The sequence below is a fragment of the Centruroides sculpturatus genome, unplaced genomic scaffold (assembly GCF_000671375.1).
Source record: "Centruroides sculpturatus isolate CEXI.00-Female unplaced genomic scaffold, Cexi_2.0 scaffold1604, whole genome shotgun sequence".
NCBI classification, from domain to species: Eukaryota; Metazoa; Arthropoda; class Arachnida; order Scorpiones; family Buthidae; genus Centruroides; species Centruroides sculpturatus.
Genome location: NW_019385845.1, coordinates 62,007 through 84,442, shown reverse-complemented (window position 1 = coordinate 84,442; position 22,436 = coordinate 62,007). Strand labels below are relative to the sequence as shown.

General features: G+C 32.6%; 1 protein-coding gene across 1 annotated transcript in view; it reads left to right on the top strand.

Moving 5' to 3' along the window:
- Positions 1–22,140, top strand: part of LOC111642469 (Golgi-specific brefeldin A-resistance guanine nucleotide exchange factor 1-like) — a gene marked incomplete at its 5' end in the record, with an annotated part of 87,167 nt that extends 65,027 nt beyond the window's left edge. Inside the window, 3 exons of the mRNA XM_023388822.1 lie at positions 7,342–7,696; positions 11,209–11,435; positions 21,409–22,140. Coding sequence (XP_023244590.1) covers positions 7,342–7,696; positions 11,209–11,435; positions 21,409–21,441 — 615 coding nt within the window. The remainder of the gene's footprint in view (positions 1–7,341; positions 7,697–11,208; positions 11,436–21,408) is intronic.
- Positions 22,141–22,436: the final 296 nt, after the last annotated feature.

Here is a 22,436-nt window from a genome sequence, read left to right as displayed (position 1 = left end):
ACGTACCCTATTAAAACGCAATCAAAAACGCAAAAACCTGCATCTAAAATAGTATAAATAGAAGCAGAGTTCTTTACCGTAAGCCTTAAACCTAACCATCTCCCTTCAGTGGGGATGAATTTCGACATGTATATTATATAAAAACACGTGCGTATTCAAATGCAGCGTTGTCAAAATTTCAAAGGAATTGGTAGGAACAAATGAACATTACATTTTTATTTATATAAATAGATAGAAGATGATCTGCTTTAGTTCATTTTCACAGAAAAGCATAATGCCTCACAGAAAAGCAAACTTAGGGCGTTATACTCATAGTGCCATCTGTTGGACATAAAAGCCTTAACCTAGATTATATCTTTTAATTTAATTTATATGAATGTTTAACAGAATAATATACAGCCTATGTCCACCCTGAAGTTCCATTCTAAATATTGGTGAAAGAACTTTTGAAATCGGATGAGTAGTTTCGGAGATTACCTGCTGCATACAAACTTACATACATACAAACATTACCTCTTTATAATATTAGTATAGATTAAATAATTCTAATTGACCATGTTTCTCCACCATCCCTACACCTTCCATCTTCTTTGCATATTTAAGCTCATGTGCATCAATGTTATGCAATTTTTAAAAATAAGTTTAAAAAAATTTTTGTTCTAAAAGTTTTTTATATTCTATTCGGTTAATGCCATTCCTGTTTGTAATTTAAAATTTGTTCGGAAAAGACATTTGATTCATATTTGTGCCTGAAGACAATGTTCATAGCAGTGTTGAAAGCGCTACAGGAAAAATAAAATATTCCTTAATATGTTGAGTTTTTCTCCTTGTGTATATAATATATACCAAGTATGAATAGATAAGGTTATGATTATAAAAACAAAGCCTAAAAAATTATAATATATAATCAAATAGAATAAAATAAAATATAAAGTAATCAAAAATAAATAAAATATAAATAACCTAATGTAAATATAGCATACAAAAATAATTTTAAGATATGACAAATCATATCTAGATTAATATACTGTATCAGTTTTTGACACTAATATTTATGCAATTTTCAACTAACCTACTAATGATATTTGGGATTTTTAAAAAAATATTTGAAAACATTGTATATTATATTGACAAAGAGAAAACAAAATTGCAGATTTTAATATGAAAGACGATTATGCTTGACATAACTATGAATATGAATGAAATGTTATTGGTTTTGATTGATTAAAACTTAATTGGTAGACAATAAGATTGTAAACCATGAATCTGAAAGAGTAATTATTTATTTTAAATTTTGGGAAATATAAGTATATTTCATTTGAAATATTTATATGTATAAATTAGTTTATATTTTATCATATATTAAAAAGTCTTTTTATTTTTATACTTTCAGGTAAAAGCTATTGATTTGGATTTGAATGCAAATGGTAAAGTTCATTATGAATTGCTTCAAGGAGATTATAATCTCTTCCGGTTGGATAGTGATACTGGAGAAATATTTTTGCATGCGTCTTTAGATGGACAACAGAAAGAGTATGAACTAATTATTTCTGCTGTGGATGGAGGTAATAAACACATTTATAACTATTTACTACTAATGAAATAAGATTGTACAAATGATTAAAGATTGGTTTCAAATAATGAATATAGATTCATTATTTGAAACAATTTTTCTAGTAAAGTAAGAATTTATTAGTTTCAATATATTCTTGGAATTTGGGAACGATATATACTTTATCATGTATTAATACCAATTAAATGTATTGGTATTATAAAAATTTACAATGGAGTTGGTTGCTTTGTCTAGAAAAAGGTATAGAAGAAAAATAGTAAAAAAAAAAAATTCTTTTTTCAAGTTAAACCACTCAATCATTACCAACTTTGAGGAAAAAACACTAAGACTTTTAAAAATTCACAATAAGTAAATTTATTTAAATCTTTAAAACATTTTCCAAATGCATTTTGCCTTTAATCTAGGCCTTATCCAGAAATCTCACAACTCTGACAAGGGGAGGAATAAGTCATTCTGAGGGAACAGTGTGTGATACCATTTGGAAGGCACTGTACAACAATGTAATGAAAAGCAATAGGATTGAAAATGGAAAGAACCCAAGAGATATTATGAAGGCAGTTTGGTGGCCATAATGTGAATGCAATGCTGACTGGACCTGAAACTTACTCAGCAGAACCCTCAGATATTGCAGGCTCTTTGTAATGACTACTGTGTGTATGTATAGGAGAGCTTGAGGGCTCAGCTCAAATGTCCATCACAGCAGATTCTATTAAGCATTGGCTGGACTATGATAGCAACTAAACATATAGGCATTATATGAATCTTGACAAGGATTCTTCATTGAATTCACTTGAATAAAACATTCCGGGCAAATGTCTTTGCAGGATGGCTGAATGTAGGATTTTGAGATAAATTATTCTGTAAGCATATTATATCTCCATGAGAGAGTATATAAAAGTAAGGAGAGTGTCATGGCAGAAAATCTTGGAAAAGAAAAAGAGGTGTGAATACAAGAAGTGTTTAACAGTCTGTAAGAAAGTCAGTGCTTTTATGTATGTGTCCAGGCTTAATTTTAATGACAACATTGTTAAAAGTATGAACATATTGTAATTACATGATAATGTCTAGTCAATATGGTTCTAGGAATGAATATTTTTACAGTGCCATCTGTTGGACATAAAAGCCTTAATCCTAGGTGATATCTTTTAATTTATATGAATGTTTAACAGAATAATATACAGCCTATGTCCACCCCGAAAGTCTATTCTAAATACTGGTGAAAGAATTTTTGAAATCAGATGAGTAGTTTCAAAGATCCTCCTACATCCAAACTTACAAATTTTACCTCTTTATAATATTAGTATAGATGTATAAAGTGTTAATATTTGTATGTATATTATTTATAAATATCACTATAAATAAACGTTTTATGTCTGTGTACTGTACTTTTTTAGTTTTTAAAATTAAGTGCTATTTGTTGTTGAATGAAAATATATTGATTGATGCCTGAAGCAGGCTATTGAATGAGGCAGAAAACATTTGTTGTTACTGTTTTAATTACATATATTTTTGCTGGAAGAGTGTGTATGGCTTTTCATCTTAATATACAGGGTGTCCACAAAGTCTGGGTACATAAGGATTAACACATACTTTTAAAACAAAATAATTTTATTTGATTCTAATATTAATAAATAACATTTTCAATANAACTGAACGCATGTTGTTAGGCAACCTCTGTAGAAAGAGCGTTCTAAGAAATTCGTCCGTTACTTGTGTACCGGCCAGTGCCCGCATTTCTCTTAGTAGTGCTGAGGGCCTTTTGTCTTCTAGCTTAATTTCTAGGAGTAATTTTTTTGCCTTCCTACTTTCGGATTCTTCGAACTCATCAATTAATCGCGTTTTTAGGTCCGTGTAGGGCGTGCTCGTCAACGGTTGGGATATTACATCGGCGACCAATTTGGCTATTTCACAGTCAAGCGATCCTAGTACATGATGGTATTTCGTAACTTCTGTCGTGATATTAGAAACAGCGAATTGTGATTCCACCTGTGTGAACCATACTCTAACGTTCTTTCTCCAAAAGGGTGGAATTTTCACCGATACACGTGCTACCTCGACGGGGTCTTCGCTCTTGCTCATGACGGAAATATATAATATAAATACTCACAGAATTGGGTAAATAAGTTCTTGTGATCACGTTCGGCTCACCACTTTGGAGTCTTGATCAAATAATTGCAGATTTTAATTAATAAAACAAATTTATTAAGCGCTCAAATACTGTACAGAGTGCCGGCAGTGTCGTACACGTGGTCAGACAGACTGTCTGGGAGACAAAGACTGAAAACTAAGGGCACGGTAAGTGTTGGCAGGTTGGCCACACCTTAAAGGACATGATGACGACTATTGAGTTAAACTTAATAGTCGTTTGTTTTCTAACTAATCTGTTTTAGGACCAGGTGTCCATGGAAATTTCCAAAATTTACTACTATTCAGTCACTCTCGTTGAACTGGAAAAATTTCTGTCTTTATTACATCCAATATTATGAAGAAATCAGTCCCCAATGTACTCTGCTAGAGATTGGTTTGGTTAAGCATTTGTTTAAGTAAAATTCTGGCTCTTTTAGCAGGGTTTTATTTATGTCCATAATTCCCTAATCGCTTAATTATTTAACTACTACTTAAGTAGAAATAAGTCAAAACCAATTACTTTGTACTTGAATATTTGTAGTCTTGGGAAAGAAGTGGAAAGACAAATTTTTACGACAACAGATACATAAATCATAAATTTAAGGAAAATATATTCTAGAGCTTTTTTCTGTACCTCGTTTGTCTCATTCATTAAAGTTAGTTGTAAATGATGCTACCAAAGTAACAGTTAATTTTTTTAACTTTATACAAGAATTGTACACGTTTTTTTCTGCATCCCCTTATAGATGGGACATACTAAATCATAATATCACTGGTTTAACATTGAAATCCGTACGTAATATAGGATGGGAGAGCAGAATAAAAATATCAAATATTTTAATGGATTTTTTTTAACTCCTGCCAACTATACAGAACTATCATAAAAATATACCAGTAAACTCCTGTCGAATGGGTTAAGTTATAAATCTACTTGTGATTCACATAATGGGGCGAGGGCGGCCAGATATCTAGCAGGCAGGCGGCTAACAGCCCGGAACCAGTCCTAGATAGAATCGTTGGAAACATTGTGTGTGTAGCTTCCACCAGCTAAACCGGGTGAGGTCGATGCTGTATAAAGTGCTTACGCGAATGCAGATAATCTGGCTGTTTGGAAGCTGACTCAGTTTCGACAATACAGCGCTTCCATTCCGTCACTGATATTCAGATATACAATAGCAATCTTATCGTTTTTTTTCATGTGTAGTATAGAAATTTGTATTAATATACATAATGCGGTTATAATAAAATATTAATTTTAATGAATTCAAAGTATGTTAAAATATGAAAATAATTGCGCAATATGTATTTATATTTTAGAAAATACAAGGGAAATGGCGCTTCCACCACTTCCAAGGACGGCACGCTGCTGCACCTCACTATCCTAGTCATTCCATGTTATAATGCACCAAGGACTCAAGCCATAAAAATATTTTGGGAGTTTCATTGTGTCTTTTGTTTCAAATTTTTGTTCCTTCTCATACTTGCAATCCTTGAATTTTTATGTGAATTTTAAATGTTTGAATATTGTACTGCACATAGCAATATTCTGTTCCAAATTCAAGATGTTCACTAGCCTGATGGCAACAATTTTGAATTGTTGAAAGTACTTTGTTAAAATCTTTTTTATAACACTTGTCTGACAGTATATGTTTCTAGTATTATGGTGACACTTCATAGCACATTGTAATATTTATTATTTATGATTATTTTGTATTGTTACATTATTACTATTAATATTCTTGTATTATTTATTAATGATGCTAATTTTATTATGTAATATCCAAAGTTAGGTTGTTGACCAGATGGCCAAATGATAGCGCTACTTCATATCATTCAGCATCATCATTTTTTATTTAGAATTTGCCCTATCTCAGTTAAGAAACCAAATGAATATTAATTTAATTAAGGTCTCTATTACTCAGAAAAGACAGCGAGGAAAGATTTCTCAAGGCTGTATAATTTTTGGTACAGTTCTCTAGCTGGGGTGCAAATGACAGAAGCATCTATGCCATCATAATCTGCCATATTATCCCAGTTAGGTCAGTCTGACAAGTAAATAACATTCAATGGAAACTTAATATATTAACTAGGGAAAGGGGTGGAAAATGCATTACATTCTTTTTTTTATGCTATGGTAACATATTAAAATGGGTCACAGGTGTTTTGACCAACCTTACTGAGACAAAAAACAAAATCATTAACTACATAGTTCTCTGTCATGTTTGATGGGGTACTATCTAGTAAAATATTGAATACTATACTAGCAGACCCTGCCAGGCATTGTTATGGCTCAAAATGTATCTATTATATATATATAACAGTTTCCCCATGGGAGGAATTTTTCAAAAAATTTCTTCTTAGTGTACATTATCTTGACGTACCCTATTAAAACACAAAAAACTGCATCTAAAATAGTATAAATAGAAGCAGAGTTTTTCACAGTAAGCCTTAATCCTGTCCCTCTTCCCTTAGTGGGGGAAATTTTGACACGTATATTATATAAAAACACGTGTGTATTCGAATGCTGCGTTGTGTCAAAATTTCAAAGGAATCGGTAGAACAAACGAACATTACAATTTTATTTATATAGATAGATAGATGATGATCTGCTTTAGCTCATCCTCACAGAAAAGCAAACTTAGATAGTCATACTCACGGCGTTAGCACCATCTGTTGGACATAAAAGCCTTAATCCTAGGTGATATCTTTTAATTTATATGAATGTTTAACAGAATAATATACAGCCTATGTCCACCCCGAAAGTCTATTCTAAATACTGGTGAAAGAATTTTTGAAATCAGATGAGTAGTTTCAAAGATCCTCCTACATCCAAACTTACAAATTTTACCTCTTTATAATATTAGTATAGATGTATAAAGTGTTAATATTTGTATGTATATTATTTATAAATATCACTATAAATAAACGTTTTATGTCTGTGTACTGTACTTTTTTAGTTTTTAAAATTAAGTGCTATTTGTTGTTGAATGAAAATATATTGATTGATGCCTGAAGCAGGCTATTGAAAGAGGCAGAAAACATTTGTTGTTACTGTTTTAATTACATATATTTTTGCTGGAAGAGTGTGTATGGCTTTTCATCTTAATATACAGGGTGTCCACAAAGTCTGGGTACATAAGGATTAACACATACTTTTAAAACAAAATAATTTTATTTGATTCTAATATTAATAAATAACATTTTCAATACATAATTTGATGCACCTTGCAAAATTCAGGTGAAATAGGTTGTTAATAAGGGTGTCGAAGGTTAAATTCTTCTGCAATAAGACCATCCTTCTCATCCACTTAAGAGTATTAACTTGATTCGTTCTTCTTTAGACAGAGCCATCATTCAATCTGGGTAGGAAAGATAACATAAATAAATATAATAGTGAAATTCCCCTGTACCCAGACTTTGTGGACACCCTGTATAATTATTTTAACATTATAAGACTAATAAGCACTTTAAATAAATTGAAACAGCTAACCTTAGTTTTTAGTTATTGTAAATTTTAAAATTATAAAAATGTAAATTAAATTTTCTTACAAAAATTTATCTCAATTCGTTTTAAATTAATTATTAAATTTAGTATTAAAAATGATGTTCAAATGTAACAATGAAAATGTTTACTTTTACAGAATGAAGCCATTCCTGAATCATTGAAGAATATGCTTTTGGTTATGGATACTGCTGGTATATTTTATCATACAAATGATAGCAATGGCTTAAATGAAGGTCATCTTTGGCATATAACATGGGATAGAATTAATACATTTCTTCCAAACCTCAAGAAAGAAGTATTTAAACCAAATTCTTCAATTTCATCATTTCAATTTCAATCTCTAGATGAAGGAAAATCTTCAGATAAAGTTGATGTACTTAATGTTGAAACAAAACAAGATTCAGTTGATTTACCACTGACTAAAAAGCATCAGTCTTTACATTCACTAAAATCAAGTGGTGAAAAAGTAGATTTAGAGGAAAATTTGAATGGTATGTTCATTTTTTAATTTCATATATTTTTAAAATAATTTACAAATATAAACATCAATTAACCCAATTTTTGATTATCGCTCGATATAATGTGGCAGATCATTTGGCCTTAGTAATAATATAGTTATGAAAAATGTAATTATATGAGAGATTCAGAAAGTTTTGCTCCACACTTTTTATTTTGGCCAAAAATGATCAGAAAAGCTGCAGTTTGGTCTATGTTAAATTTAAACTTTTCTGCTTCGAACCATAACGTTACACCCAAACCATTTGGTAGAATCTAATGAAATCACTTTCAAAATGGAATCTGATAGTGAAATTTGTCACAGAAAGTTGTCATCAAATTCCTAATGGTTATGGAAAAACAGTGGGAAATATTTATAAACATCTAAAAAATGTTCGCCATTCTGTTAATAGAAATACGGTTGGATGCTGGGAAAGTCTGAGATCAGTAGAAAGGGGTGATGCCAACTTGAGTGATGAACCAAAGTTGCTACTTAAGTTCAGCTTTAGCACCCTGAAATGTGTAATATACTGATTTAATCTATCAGAGAGATCAATATACCATTTACAAAGAGTTATCGTAATAGCTTGGAATCAGTGAAGATAGTGTGAACACAATAATGTAGCATTTCAGATATTCGAAGTCTACTCATGGTTTGTTTCACAACAGCTGACACTAGAATGTAGAGAATGTAGGATACAGAAGAATCACAGATTATACAGTACATAAAGATGGAATTATTACAGCAGTAACTTATATTAACCTGGCACATATTTTCAGTAGTAATAAGACAATGTGAAATATACAGTGCAAACATTTTTAGCCCTGTTTAGTGGCCAGCTTCAGGCTTTTACAGATCTGCAAAGTGAATATTCTAAATTTTTTTCAAAGTTGTTCAATGTCACCAGTTTCAAATGATATTTTACATAGAACTAAACATTTCTCTTACAGTAGAGCCTCGATTATCTGACTCAATTGGGGACTGGGGTTGGTCGGATAATTGAAAAGTCGGATAACCAAAAAGTATGAAAAAATCCATTATTAGTGTAGTATATTATTATATCCCATGTAATTAGTATATCGCTATTAACCTACTTCGTGTTGAATTTTCATTGATGTTAAGCCTAACAATTTATTAAACTAATAATCGTCGCTATTGTATCGTTAAAAATTATAAAATTAAGCCTCGTTTAAATACTGACTCCCTTTCATGGTCGATCCAGTGTTGCCAGCTAAAACACACAAAAATAATATTAAAGTAGCCAAGACATAGCCAAATATTGTAGCACCACATCACTAGCGGACATTTGAAATTTGCCAACTAGGACGGTCGGTTAATTAGGGGTCGGATAATCGAGGCTCTACTGTATTTCAATATTAACAGTTACACTATTTAACCATGTAAATGAAATTGTAATATGAAGTAATAAAATAAACAGTGGCAAAATTCTTCTGTACGTACTGTATATCCTATTCCATTTTCAGACTGTAAAAACGAGTTTGGCATTTTTTCCATTTATGTATTTTAATACCATGATCTTGCACAAATTTTCCATGTCTCAAGTATTCTAAGCATTTCTTTACCAAAGATTTTTAAAAATTAACTTGCCTGATTCCACTTTACCAACAGCCCAGGCTCAGTTGGATATTGGGCTAGTGTCTTTGATGTTTTATTGCTGGAGATATTGTATTTATGCTCAATAATTCTTCTAGTCAAGGTCTTGCTAATGGATCTTAAGCAAATTCAATTTTCAATGGGGAGGGAATTATTCTTTAAGAATTTATTTCACAAGGTCAAACTGTGAATCGAAAGTTATATATGGATGTTTTGAGATGCCTGGGTGAAAATATCAGATGAAAAAGACCAGCGCTTTGGAAAGTTCATAGCTGGTTGTTTCATCATGACAAAGCTCCCACCCACTTAGCTATTGCTATTCAATAGTTTCTCTCCAAAAATAAAATGATCGTGGCACTCCACCTTCTCAGTCTCCATACTTGGCATCGTATGACTTTTTCTACTTCCACAGCTGAGAAAGTGCTTGAAAGGACAGAAATTTGAGAATGATGGCATTCAAACAGAATTGCAATGAGTGCTTAACAATGTCAAAAAAAAAAGCTGCAGGAAATTTGAAACTGGAAAAAATGCTGAAATCTATGTATAGCTTCAGAAATAACTTTTTTGAAGGAGACAATTCCTAATAAATTAACATGTATGCCAGTCATTTTTTATTGGACCAATCCTGAAACTTTTTTGTTTGAACCTTATATATAAAATACAGGGAATTAAGTACAATAAAATAAAATAAGAAGTTTATCACTTTCTCTCTGAGGAAACTGTCTTAATGTCTTCTAAGATGTAAACGGAGTAATTTTGTTCAAATTGTGAAGAAAGGAACAACAATAAATTTCAAGGCACATTTGGTTACTCTGCAAAGACTAGTGAGACAAATGTACTGAGTTCAATCAGAGCAGAACATGCAAGATGTCTTCTTGAACAATAATGCAAGACTACACATCAGTTTGTGAATAAAAGTTATCACAAAATAGTATTGGACTGTGTTCATTCATTTACCAGTCTTGATTTGGTTCCATTAGACATTTATCTTTTTTTCCAATGAAGAATATTGTTTATGGACAAAAGTTTAGGGATGATGACAAAGTTTTCAAGAAGGTGAAGATGTGGCTCCAACAGAGCCACAGGACTTTTTCCAATAAAGACTGTAGCTCCTTGTTTCCAGGTGGTGAAAAGTCATATAAACAGATGGATATCATATAGAAAAATAGTGTTTGTAAATAAAGCATGCAACTATTTATGCCAGATTTCATCTTCCTCCTAATCATTTGTGGCTGAAATAGAAAATGTGGGACAAAAACTTTGATTGGCCTTTGCAGTTACTTTAAATGGAAGTGTAAAAGTTATTCCAACCTTTTAGAGAAATTGAATGATATTAGCCTATAGCAATTTGTTTTAGTGACCTGAAACTCTGATTTGGATTTTTTGATTGGTTTATATGATTATATACAACAAGTGACTGACAGTATACATGTACTGTACAGTCATTATCTCTCTCTGTCACATACATCAAGTGGTAACAAGAAAATTTCGTGTGTGTTACCCTGTGGCAGAGTGTTGGATATTGACAACTGGTAATTGACAGAATATATGGACTCTACTGTATTGTTGAAAATAATAGTCTGAAACAAGTTTTTTCCAAATTTTTAAAACACACACAAGAAAAATTGAAAAAGTAAATAATGTTTAAAGTATTATATGATTCTATATTCTAATAAAAATTGAAGTAAATTGATTATTTTAGTATTTATTAATGTATTTTTTATTTAAATAATTAAATTATAACTGAATTAAATAATACAACAATAAAACTTAAAAATATTTGATATCTAATGTGACTTCTGAAGACATTTAGAAATCATATTGTGAATTTTTTATTTATTTGGTGAAGATAATATTACTTTAATTAAACATATTTCTCTTTTGTATTTCAAGCAAATAGTCCACTAACCACATCTCATCAGACTACACCATCTGTAATTCTTCACCCACCTGCATTTACTTTTACTCACGCTTCATCATATTTACATCCAGTGACAACACATCCCTTGAATGCAACTAATAATGGTGTTCAGTTAACAAATGTTAAATCTTCTACCGTACCACTGCTACTCAATCCATCAGTTATGGAACAGACTACGGTGCCAATATTTTCTCCCCAGGTAAAATATAAAATCAGAGCAGAGTGTATATCTACTGGTGATTATGAAAGTGGTCTAAGTCATATGTTTTTCATTTAAAGATATTTTGACTTTATAAAAATTTAAAAAATATATAGTTTTTATGATTATAAGACAAAAACGCAAATACATTTACTCTTGCAAAATAGTTAATTTATGTAATTGTAAAATTTTACAAATAGTTCATGAAATATATTCAATGTTTTCCTATTTTTGACTTAGACCACTTTCCTAATCACCAGCACATATATAGTTTCTGATTTCATTTGAGAACTTTTAATGATTATTACTATATTTTTAATACATCTGTAAACTGTTTGATTTTACACATGAATGATATCACTTGATATCATGTCTGTAATGGTTTCTGATTGATTTTAAATAAAACCAAGGCATTGTTAAACAGTTTTATAAAAGTTAGAAATTTGTAATTAAAAATAAAATGCTTTCCGAGACATTTTCAAAGCTTCTGAACATGATGTCAAGTGATGTCGTGTCATTTGAAATCATGTATTATTAGCATGATTTCAATATATATTTTTACTAAGGTTGGTTCAAAAACATCTGCGTAATGATTATTAGACTATAAAGGAAATGCCCTAAATTTTTTTTACAGTTCAGCACTCCATCATGTTTCAAATTTTCACTCCTATGTTTTTACCCTAGCTGGATTCTTGTTAAGAGAGCAGCCCTCTTAAATGAGCGTCATGTCAGCAGCAGTTTGCATAAGATATAAATCATCCTCAGAATGGTGCTAAGAATTTATCTTCACTCTTACAGTACATCACTAGCCAAGGGTCATGGCAGCAAGGCTCTCTATATTATGGTATATCCATATATATATTGGAGTTTAAGTGAAACCTTCCAGCTACCAAATACATGGAAAATCAAAACGATTTCTTACAGAATCATAATTAAATAGGTTTTATTGAACACACGTGAGAAGCAATTACATATTAATTAATTAACCCTTTAACGCACTCCTGTTTTTAATTATAATGTAATTAAGCATAAAAAATACTTAAAACTGAAAAAAACAAAATAAATGCGTTAATTTTGAAGAAAATGCTTAAAATTTTATTTTCCTTTGTCTCACCTTTCTGTGAAATTTAACACGGATGAGTTATTGTTTACACAGCTGGATGACCTTGAGAACAGCTGGAGTTGGATTTCCCAGGATATTCTCATATACGTCTCGGGAGGACAAGGGTTTAAAGTAGAGTGAGTACGAAATTGGCGTATATTTTTAAAAAATTAAAGATTTTATTGCGATTTCCGACCCCCCTCTAATTAATTAAATTTATATAAAATAAATTATATTAATTTAAAAAATTTAAAAACTATTGGAGGTCATTTTTGACATCAGAAAGCAGCTTTAAATAACTTTACCGAAGGAAAATCCGTGCACTACAACTTAGGAACCATGAAATAAAATTGATAAAAAAATTCCATTAAAAAACAATTAAGCCTTAATCGAGCCTTATCAAAGGCTCATTAAAATCGCAATAAAATTTTTTCACACGGGCAAAAACTTTTGAAAAAATTTAGGGACTTAAAAAACATTCCAAAAATTGGAAAAAAAAAATTGTCAAAAGTGGCCTTAACTACCGAATTTTACGTAACGCTATGTAAACTTGATGAGTTATCTCGTCAAATTAAAAGTTATTATAAAATACTATTTTAAATGAACCGTTTCCAATACTTTTTGATCAAACTGCATGCAAGAGGGTGCTGTCATTTTTTTTTCTTTCTTTTGATATTTGATATGATCTATAAACATATACCAGCAATCTGTACATCATCATCTGTTTTCATTTGCAAATAAACACTTGCTTTGTGTGTAAAGAATGTTTGTACTGGAGATTTTTCAAAATTTCACTCGAAATTTTGAAAAATCTCTGGTTAATTGAGCAAAGAGCATGCATTACATTTTGTTTTAGAATGTAATTACTGCTACAGAAACATTGGAAATGTTTCAAAAAGCCTTTGGTGACAATAATCTATCAAAAACAAGTTTTTTGAGTAGTTCGAGATGTTTGAGGAAGGAAAAGAATGTGTCAAAGACTAAAACTACGCTCTGGTACACCATCCACTTCAACTGATGAATATGTCACTCTAGTCTGAGATTTGGTGCTCAACAACCATCATTTAACAATTAAGGACTTTATTGAACATGTTCTGTTGTCATTTGGATCTTGTCAAGCTTTAAAAGATCATTTGGGCTTGCGGCATTTTGCTTTGAGTCATCGCAAAAATTTTGAATTTTTTCCAAAAACTTGTTCAAGTGGTTTAGGAAATGCTTTCTTGAGGTGAATCAGTCTTAAAATACCTCATTACAGGTGGTGAAACATGGATCTATGCTTTTGACACTAAAACAGCTCAACAATCATGTCAATGGTGCTTGAAAGGTGAAGACAAAAAGACCATGTTAAGTCAGTCAAAAATTAGTCATATTAATTGTTTTCTTCAATTGTTGTGGTGTTGTGCATCACAAATTCCTGACTGGCCAAACTGTTGACAAAAGGATATTCTGCATTGTTTGCATGAAGCAATTTGTTGATGTGATGAGAAAACTCATGAATTTTGCACCACAGTGATACATCTGCTCACAATGCTCTTGTGTTGGTGAATTTTTGTCCAAAAATCCAAGAAATATGGTTCTGCAAGCTCTGTATTCACCCAATATGGCACTGTGTGACTTTTTTCTGTTTTCTCAACTAAAATTTTTGCTTCGTAGTCACCATTTTGAGTCGATTGATGCCATAAAACAAAATTTGATGTGAGTCTTGAAGGGATTTCACAAAAATGAGTTTAAAGCAAGTTTTGAGGATTGGAAAAGCTGTTGGCATAAATGCATTGCAGTGGAAGGAGATTACTTTGAAGGGGATGAAATAAATTTTGATGAATAAATTCAAATCTTGCATTTTGTTGAACTATGCTTGATAGTTTTTGATCATAGGTATTGATCATGTGCATCCTCATCTTGAGTAGACAAAGTTGGTTGCTAATCACTTCTTGACTTAAGCCAGTACTATAGATATGTGTTTTTATATGATATATTCCATTAGAGGACATTCAGAAATTTTGGAGCAAGGATGTTCACATGTTTTCAGTTAGGCCCCTACTGTGCACTACTTTTACTTTGTTCCATAAATAATTTAGTAAATACACTGGCGGAAACTGAAAGTGTTATACCCAGATGGAATTGATAGACATTCGCAAAACTTGGTAAACATGTACAGGGGTATTCCCAGAAGAAACGAACACAAAATGAAATGAATTACACAAAGTTTTATTGCTGTTTGGTACATGTTTCAATAATTGGTATGCCCACCTTGAGCATGAATACACTCTTGGGTCCTTGCAGGCATTAAATCAATAAGTGCTTGAATGTCTTGTTGGGGTATATCTCTCCTTGCCTGTGCAACTTGTGCAGTCAGTTGTTGTACAGTGCGTGCTGGATGGCTATGAGACATAATCCATTTACCCATGGCATCCCAGACATGCTTGATAGGGGATAAATCTGGAAATCGAATGGGCCAATCCATGATTGCAACACTTTGCAAGGCCTGTCTTGTGATGGCAGCAGCATGAGGATGGGCATTATCTTGTTGGAAGATACCGTTTTGGATTATGTTCATGAAAGATATGACTACTGGATGGATCACCCTGTCCACATACTGCTCACAATGCTCACTTGTTGAAGACACAATGACCATTGTGTCTTCAACACAATCACCAACTCGGTCCTGCTGTCGAAACTGATTGCCCCCCAAACCATGACACCAGGAGTTGGACCTGAATGGCACTCTGAAATTACAGCAGGGTGGGCTCTTTCTCCAGCATGCCAGCCAACTATCATATTGGCCCCAACAGAATAGAGATTCATCACTAAACACAACTGTACGCCATTCGTGTGTCCAATTACGTCTAGCAGCACACCATGTTAGCTGTTGTTGGCGATGAAATCTGGTTAAGGGAATACGTTGCATGGGGGTCCAAGATCTCAACCCAGCATCAAGCAATCGGTTTACAATTGTCCATGGGGTGACTCTGGCAGTAACTATTGCTCAAATCTGTGCTGCCGTCACCCATCTTTCAGCAACTGCCATCCGCACAATATGGCGATCTTCATGTGGCATTGTACTTCTGTGTGGACCTGTGTTGGGTCTGCGAGTACTGGACCCTTCCTGCATCCACCTTGTGACCACTCTTTGTACTGACATTGTACTACAGCAAGTCCTTCGAGCAATTTCACAATATGATGCTCCCATTTCTGACATGCCAATTATCCAACCTCTTTCAAAGTCAGACATTTGGGTGTATGGAGTTCTTACTCATCGATATGGCATAACTGGTCACCAACAACCTGTGGACCAAAAAAAAAGTCATGTTCCATAACACAGTTCACAACTTATGCAAAATTGCTATAGTGTTTAGTTTATAACAAATGTCTCCATAATTTCCATACCACTGTATGTACTGTACTTCATTTAATTTTTGATCATTCAATACCCTTCACACAGAGATTCTTGTCCCAATTTCATAAGTCTCTGACAATACCAGGTGGGTGTAACACTTTCAATTTCTGCCAGTGCATATTGTATTTACTGATTATTCAATAGTTCACTAAAATTGATAAATTTACTTTATATAAAATGGAAACCAATATATAAGTAGTGTGTTATAACTCCTTGGATTTGAACAACAAGAACCCCTGGGTGATCTTGTTACTTCAGATAAGGAAGTTCTGAGCATGCTTACTTTCTGTCAAAAAATACAACAGCATGCATGGTCTCTGTGATATGCCATATGACTAAACTAATATAATCAAATTGATACATCACATCAAATGAAGCATGCAATGCCATAATGTTGTAAATGCCAAAAAACAAACTTTTTAGGAGAGAGAAAAAACACTTTTTCTAATGAACAAACTTATGAAATGCTAGAAATATTATTTTAATAATTTAAACCCAATGTTTTATTCCAAAGTGTAATTTCAAACACCTAAGTATAATAGTAAGGAAACAAAAAAAAAATTTAAAAACAGCCATAACATTGTAAATGCCAAAATTGTTCAAGTGCATAAGATTGAAAATGCCAAAAATAATTGGTCGTAAAATGGATATTTCTACAGCTGAAAAATAGTTTTGAATACCAAAAACTTAAATACAATTTACAAAAAATTCAATGTAATAATTTAAATCTCAATTTTAACATTAAAAACTGGCAATAATCTATTAGTGACTACTTCCTGGCTTCATCAATGTTGGTCCCTCAGTTTTTGTACTTGGAATTGGACTGTATATTTTATCATAATTATATTAAACAACTAGCAGGTAGGCCCAGCATTGCTTGGGAAAAAGTAACGATAGCAACGATTAAGATTATTATGTTACAGTCAACCTTACCTGTTTTCACAGAATGCAAGAATTGGGTCCCCCATTTCCAGAGTAATTAGAGAATTTTTAGATGGGTCTAAAAATATGTTCAATTTCTTGCAAAAACGAAAAAACCTGCATCTGCATCTTGCACGTCTTTCTCTTAACAATTCCGTTGTTACTTAAGGCTTAACACTTCCATCAACAATAGAAGTGTTAAGCCTTAATCCTGTCCCTCTCCCGGGGGGATTTTGAAAAATCCCTTCTTAGTGTGAATTTTCATGACTTACCCTAAAGCCTGGTACTCACATGCGGCAATGAACGACAGAAATCGTCGACGGAAACAGTTGCCGTTCTGTCGTCTTTCCGTGTTGCGTGTACTTACATGTGGAAATTACCCTACAATTGAAACGCGCGATCTGCCAGTTGTAAATATAAACAAGTTACTACAGTAGGTAGGTTACATGCCAGTAGTCGAAAATGGCGTCTACCGGGATTGCTTTGTTATATCAATTAAACTTTTTAAGTTTGCCTTCAATATTATCGCAAATAAAAAAAACCTCAAAAACGAATAATTTGGATAGGAAAAATATTCTAAATCGTCGAAAGTTAGAAATATCGAATACTTTCGTCGCCGAATTACGCTTACTCCATTCCCAATACTTTACGCAGTAAGTAAGTCTATTTGACATTAATGTTTAAATCGGATAGTAATATAGAGTATAAATGAAATATATTAGTGTACAAATAAAGCTTTTTAGCTTGCTGACCGCCATAGTTCAAATGCTATTGTCCCACGTGATCTTTATGACGACATTGCTAAACAGTCTTCCTATTGGTCTAATTTTTACCGTGCCACTTTCCGTCGCGGCAAAAGTTGAAAATTTTCAACTTTGTATTCCGTCGAAGGCAAAAGTGACGTCATTTTGCTGGTCCGTCGACTGTTTCCGTAGTCCGTTGCCGCATGTGGGTACCAGGCTTAACTGTGTACAAAATTTCAACTCCTAACCATTTGGGCTCTGTGCTTATTGTTAGTATCATTATCAACTCGTCTTGATTATATATATTTGCGTTTTTCATGAACTATAGAGGGCGCTGTATTTTTACAAAATGACTACTCTATCTGGGTCATTTGTTAGTCGTCAATGTAAAATGAATTATATATTACTATCTTATGTGGGAATACATGAAAACTTATATTGGGATCGCGTATGGCTTTGGAATTACAATTTGGAACACAACAGAAAGCTTTACTTTTACTATTCATCTTTACTGTTGACAATATATGAAGAACATTCAAATGACCCAGATAGAGTAGTTCTGTTTTTAAACACCAGAGGGCGAGCATCCGGTGAAAAACGCGAATAGACTAGCTGTTACCCGCAGCTTTGCCCGTGAGGATTTTGCAAGCAAACCCTATTTATATTTGGTATTTCAACAACCGTAGTAATTGTTATATAACACCTACTGCCAAGAATCAAACGAACTATTTTCGATTTGATCAATTTTCTGGAACGTTTACAATCGTTCTATAATCGAACCTATATGCAATAACAAATTTGAATTTAAAATGGTTTGAACATTTTTAAAATCAAAATATATGAAAATATTTATAACAATGTCTGAAATGTTATCAATTTAATACACCTAAGTACTCGATGAAGACTAAATGTAGTTGAAAACAAAAAATTGCATCTAAAATAGTATAGTAGAAGCCGTTCTTCCAGTTAATCCTTAATTCTCTCCCTCTCCCTCCCGCGGGGGAATTTCGAAAAATCCCTTCTTAGTGTGCATTCCCATGGCATATCGTAACTGTGTACTAAATTTCACCTCTAGGTTCAGTGGGTTGGTCTGGTGATGATGAATCAGTCAGTCAGTCAGGACAAGTAATTTTATATACAGTGATACCCCGAACTTTCGCGATAGGTGGGATTGAGCAATAACCGCGTGAGTCGAATTTGCATAAGTCGGGGTATAATTTCACAATTTGTGTAAAACCCAAGTTGGATGTATGTAAGCTAATAAATGTTCTCGTTAATCTTATCTCGTCCTTTGATTCGTTCGCGGTTACAAGAAATCACCACATAGAGTCTTTCGAGTCTCCGTAGATATAACAAACACAGAAATAAATAACACGAAATAAATTGTGGCTGTGTGTCGAATCTGCACAACACGTCTGAACATGTAAGCCAAACAATAGTGTGGGGGGATTGAGTAATCAAACAAAAGACGAATCGACGAGATTTGAAAATCGTGTAACTCGAGGTATTACTGTATTTAGATAAGATATTAATTTAGTGTAATAAAAGTTAAAGTGTATTTAAAAATTTCAAATTTGAAAGATTAATGGAAGTCCGAATATCATTTTGAAAATATCAAATAATAAAGTTATACAGGTTAACTATCTATATTAGTAATCCGGCATTCAGTTATCCTGTTCTGCTAGCATCTCTTTGAAATACCTTTTTAAATCCAATATCACAAACCTATCATTTTACCAATGTCAGGTTTCTTCTTTTGAGGAATCCCAAAATGGGAGTGAGCAAGAGGAAATGGAAGATTTTTGAAATCATCAATGCTAACTTTATCTTTCAGCACATTAACTCCCACTTCACCATCCTACTGCTTTACCTCCACCTTTAGCAACCATAACTTTACCAAAGTTATTTGATGAGAATCTACTTTGGGATGCTATTGAGATATCCAGGTCTTTTGTATTCAAAAATGCATGGGCAATTAATTTAGTCATGAAACTTCTCAAATACTACGCAGGTAAAAAGGTTTTTAGTCCCTGCACTTTTAATGATGTCCACAAGATCCTTTAGCATGTAGGCTTTGCATTTTCTCTCCATTTTTCAATTAGAGCAAAGTCTTGATCACAACTGAGAAATATGTGGCTCTTTACTGGGTATTTGTGTGTTATTTCTGAAAATACATCATTGGCCACTAACATCAGATACATGGCTATCATGTAATGGTTTTGTTTTGACCAAACAGTTGTATGACCACAAAGTCAGCTTCTTTCAGTCACCAATAGTAGCCTCAGTAGTAACATAATGGTATATACAGGATGGTATTTCCATAGACCCTCTTCCTCCAAAATTCTCACTCCACAAAAACATGCAACCTTTCTTTAATTGAATTGTGAATTCCAAGGTTGTAGTCAGGGCTGTAGAGGAATTTCTTGCCAGAGGAGTCGGAGTCGGGAAAATTGTGTAGACTCGGACTCCAGCATTTTAAATTTAATTTCATTTTCTTTCATTTAAATTTTAAAAAAAATTATTAAATAAAATACAAAAACATTAAAAAAATTTATTTTATGTTATAATTCATTTATTTCACTAACTAAATACAAAATGCAACAATTTAATTTATTAAATATGTATCAATAGTATTCTTCTTCTTCTAATGTTCATATGGAGAGACTAGCTTTAAGTAGGCTCTTTCTCCGACAAGCAGTCACTCATTGGTCACCGGAAACATCTGGTTCTAGTTCTAACACAAGGTGGCAGAGAGTGATGTTATTCAGCGGCTCATATATAGGAAGCAGCTTAGTAACGTTGTCCAGGTTGACATCCAATACCATGCCCAGATTGTGGCAGGTTGAGTATAAAGTGTAAATAATTAATGATACATCCTTTTTCCTCGGGGTGAAATTTCCAAAAATCCCTTCTTAGTGTGCATTCTCATGACATACCCTACTAAAACGCAGTCAAAAACGCAAAAAACCACATCTAAAATAGTACAGTAGAAGAATAGTTCTTCAGTGTAATCCTTAACCCACTCCCTCTCCTTTGCAGGAAGGAATTTTGAAAAATCCCTTCTTAGCGTACAACTCACGACATACCAAATTTCAACTCCTAATCGTTTGGACTCTGCACTTATTATCAACAACCCATCTCGATTATAATATTTAAAATTACAGTAGAGCATCGATTATCCAAATCAATTGGGGACAATCGATTTTATGGATAACCGATTATGTACAAAAAATATATTAATCTATCCCATGTTGAAATTCATTCAAATCCTGGTGCGTCCTTAAGTACCCTCTCATGGTCGCACCAGTGCTGCCAGCTAAAACACTCACACCAACAAGAATAATATTGGAGTAGCCCAAGACATAGCCAAATATTGCAACACCACAGGACTAGCGGAAATTTAAATTTGCCAACTGGAAAGTTTTCGGTTAATTGCCGTTCGGATAAGATACATCTTAACAGTTCCTTTTCAACCATTATTGAATCTCAGCAGAACCAGTCTCTTGCAAGAAAGGCACTCATATGCCACATAGAGGAGTGCTTTATATCTGCTAATGGTGAAAAACATTTGAAGTTTAACAAACAAAATTCTTTAATATTAACATCAAAGGAAGTTTTCAAATGTAAGAACTACAGAAAAAACTTTATTCTATCTGATATAAAAAAAAACGTTTAGAATCAATAATACATTAAAAGCATTGCTAACTATTGTAAATTTTATGTTTTATACTTCTGTTTTTTTCTACTTTATTTAAAATTTATCACATTTATAAAAATGATTATTGAAAATAATTTCTTATTACTTTTAAGCCATCAAAGGAAAGAAACGGATCGCCAAGATAAGTATGGAGCGGCATGCTGGTGAACTTCTTATGTGAAAAGAATGACGGATAACCATTCGTATATCGTAAAGACGACGTCTACGTCTTTCGTGCGGGACTTCTGACTGGGGCATTTGTCCGTTGAAAAATTTTGTCCCATCTTCGCCATTATAAATAAAGGATGTGAAATTTTATTTGCATAAAACGGTAAAAAAGATTTGTGAATATTGTATTTATTAGAAATTTTATCAGAAACCAAAAGACAACTTCATTCCTCCAGTAACGGATCTCAATTATAAATTGTTGAAGTCGATTTATATTTATATTGTGAAATGTAAAAATCATTAAACTGTAATTAATAAATATTACATTGATATTTTAGTAATTGTTTTCATGGAGTTATTAACAAAAGCCGCAAAACTTTCAATATGAAATTGATACTTTAGTATGGCACAATTACACGTTAGATACAATGTTAGCAGAATATCGTCGGCAACACACGGGTCCGTCGGCATTTTGGTTACAAAATAGTAATTATCTTTAATATTGTAGTTCCCCATAAAGAAGTTTATATATTATATCTTCTATAAGCCTAACTCTACATGCCTGCAAAGTCTCTCAAAAAATCCAGTTACAACTGATCAAATAATTTTTCTTTTCAGAAAACATGACCTGAAAAGAATCCATTTTGGATCAAAGAATAATTAACCCTTTTAATATTAACATCCCTCTTCGGTGTTAATTACACTTCAATTCGAATTGCATGTGTCATTTTCATTTTTTCTTATCAGAAAAACATCTGATGAGTTGTAATTGGATTTTTTGAGCAGGGAGACCTTGCAAACATGTAGAGTTAGGCTTATAGAAGATATTACACATGCAGTAATTATCTCGAATTCTTATTGCTCACTTTATGTGTATTTTTACTTTCCCGGCTGTTATAACACGGGGAAGTTTTGGGGTTTTGGCAAAACTTGCCCCCCCCACATTTTTGGACTTAGGACAACTTAAAACATC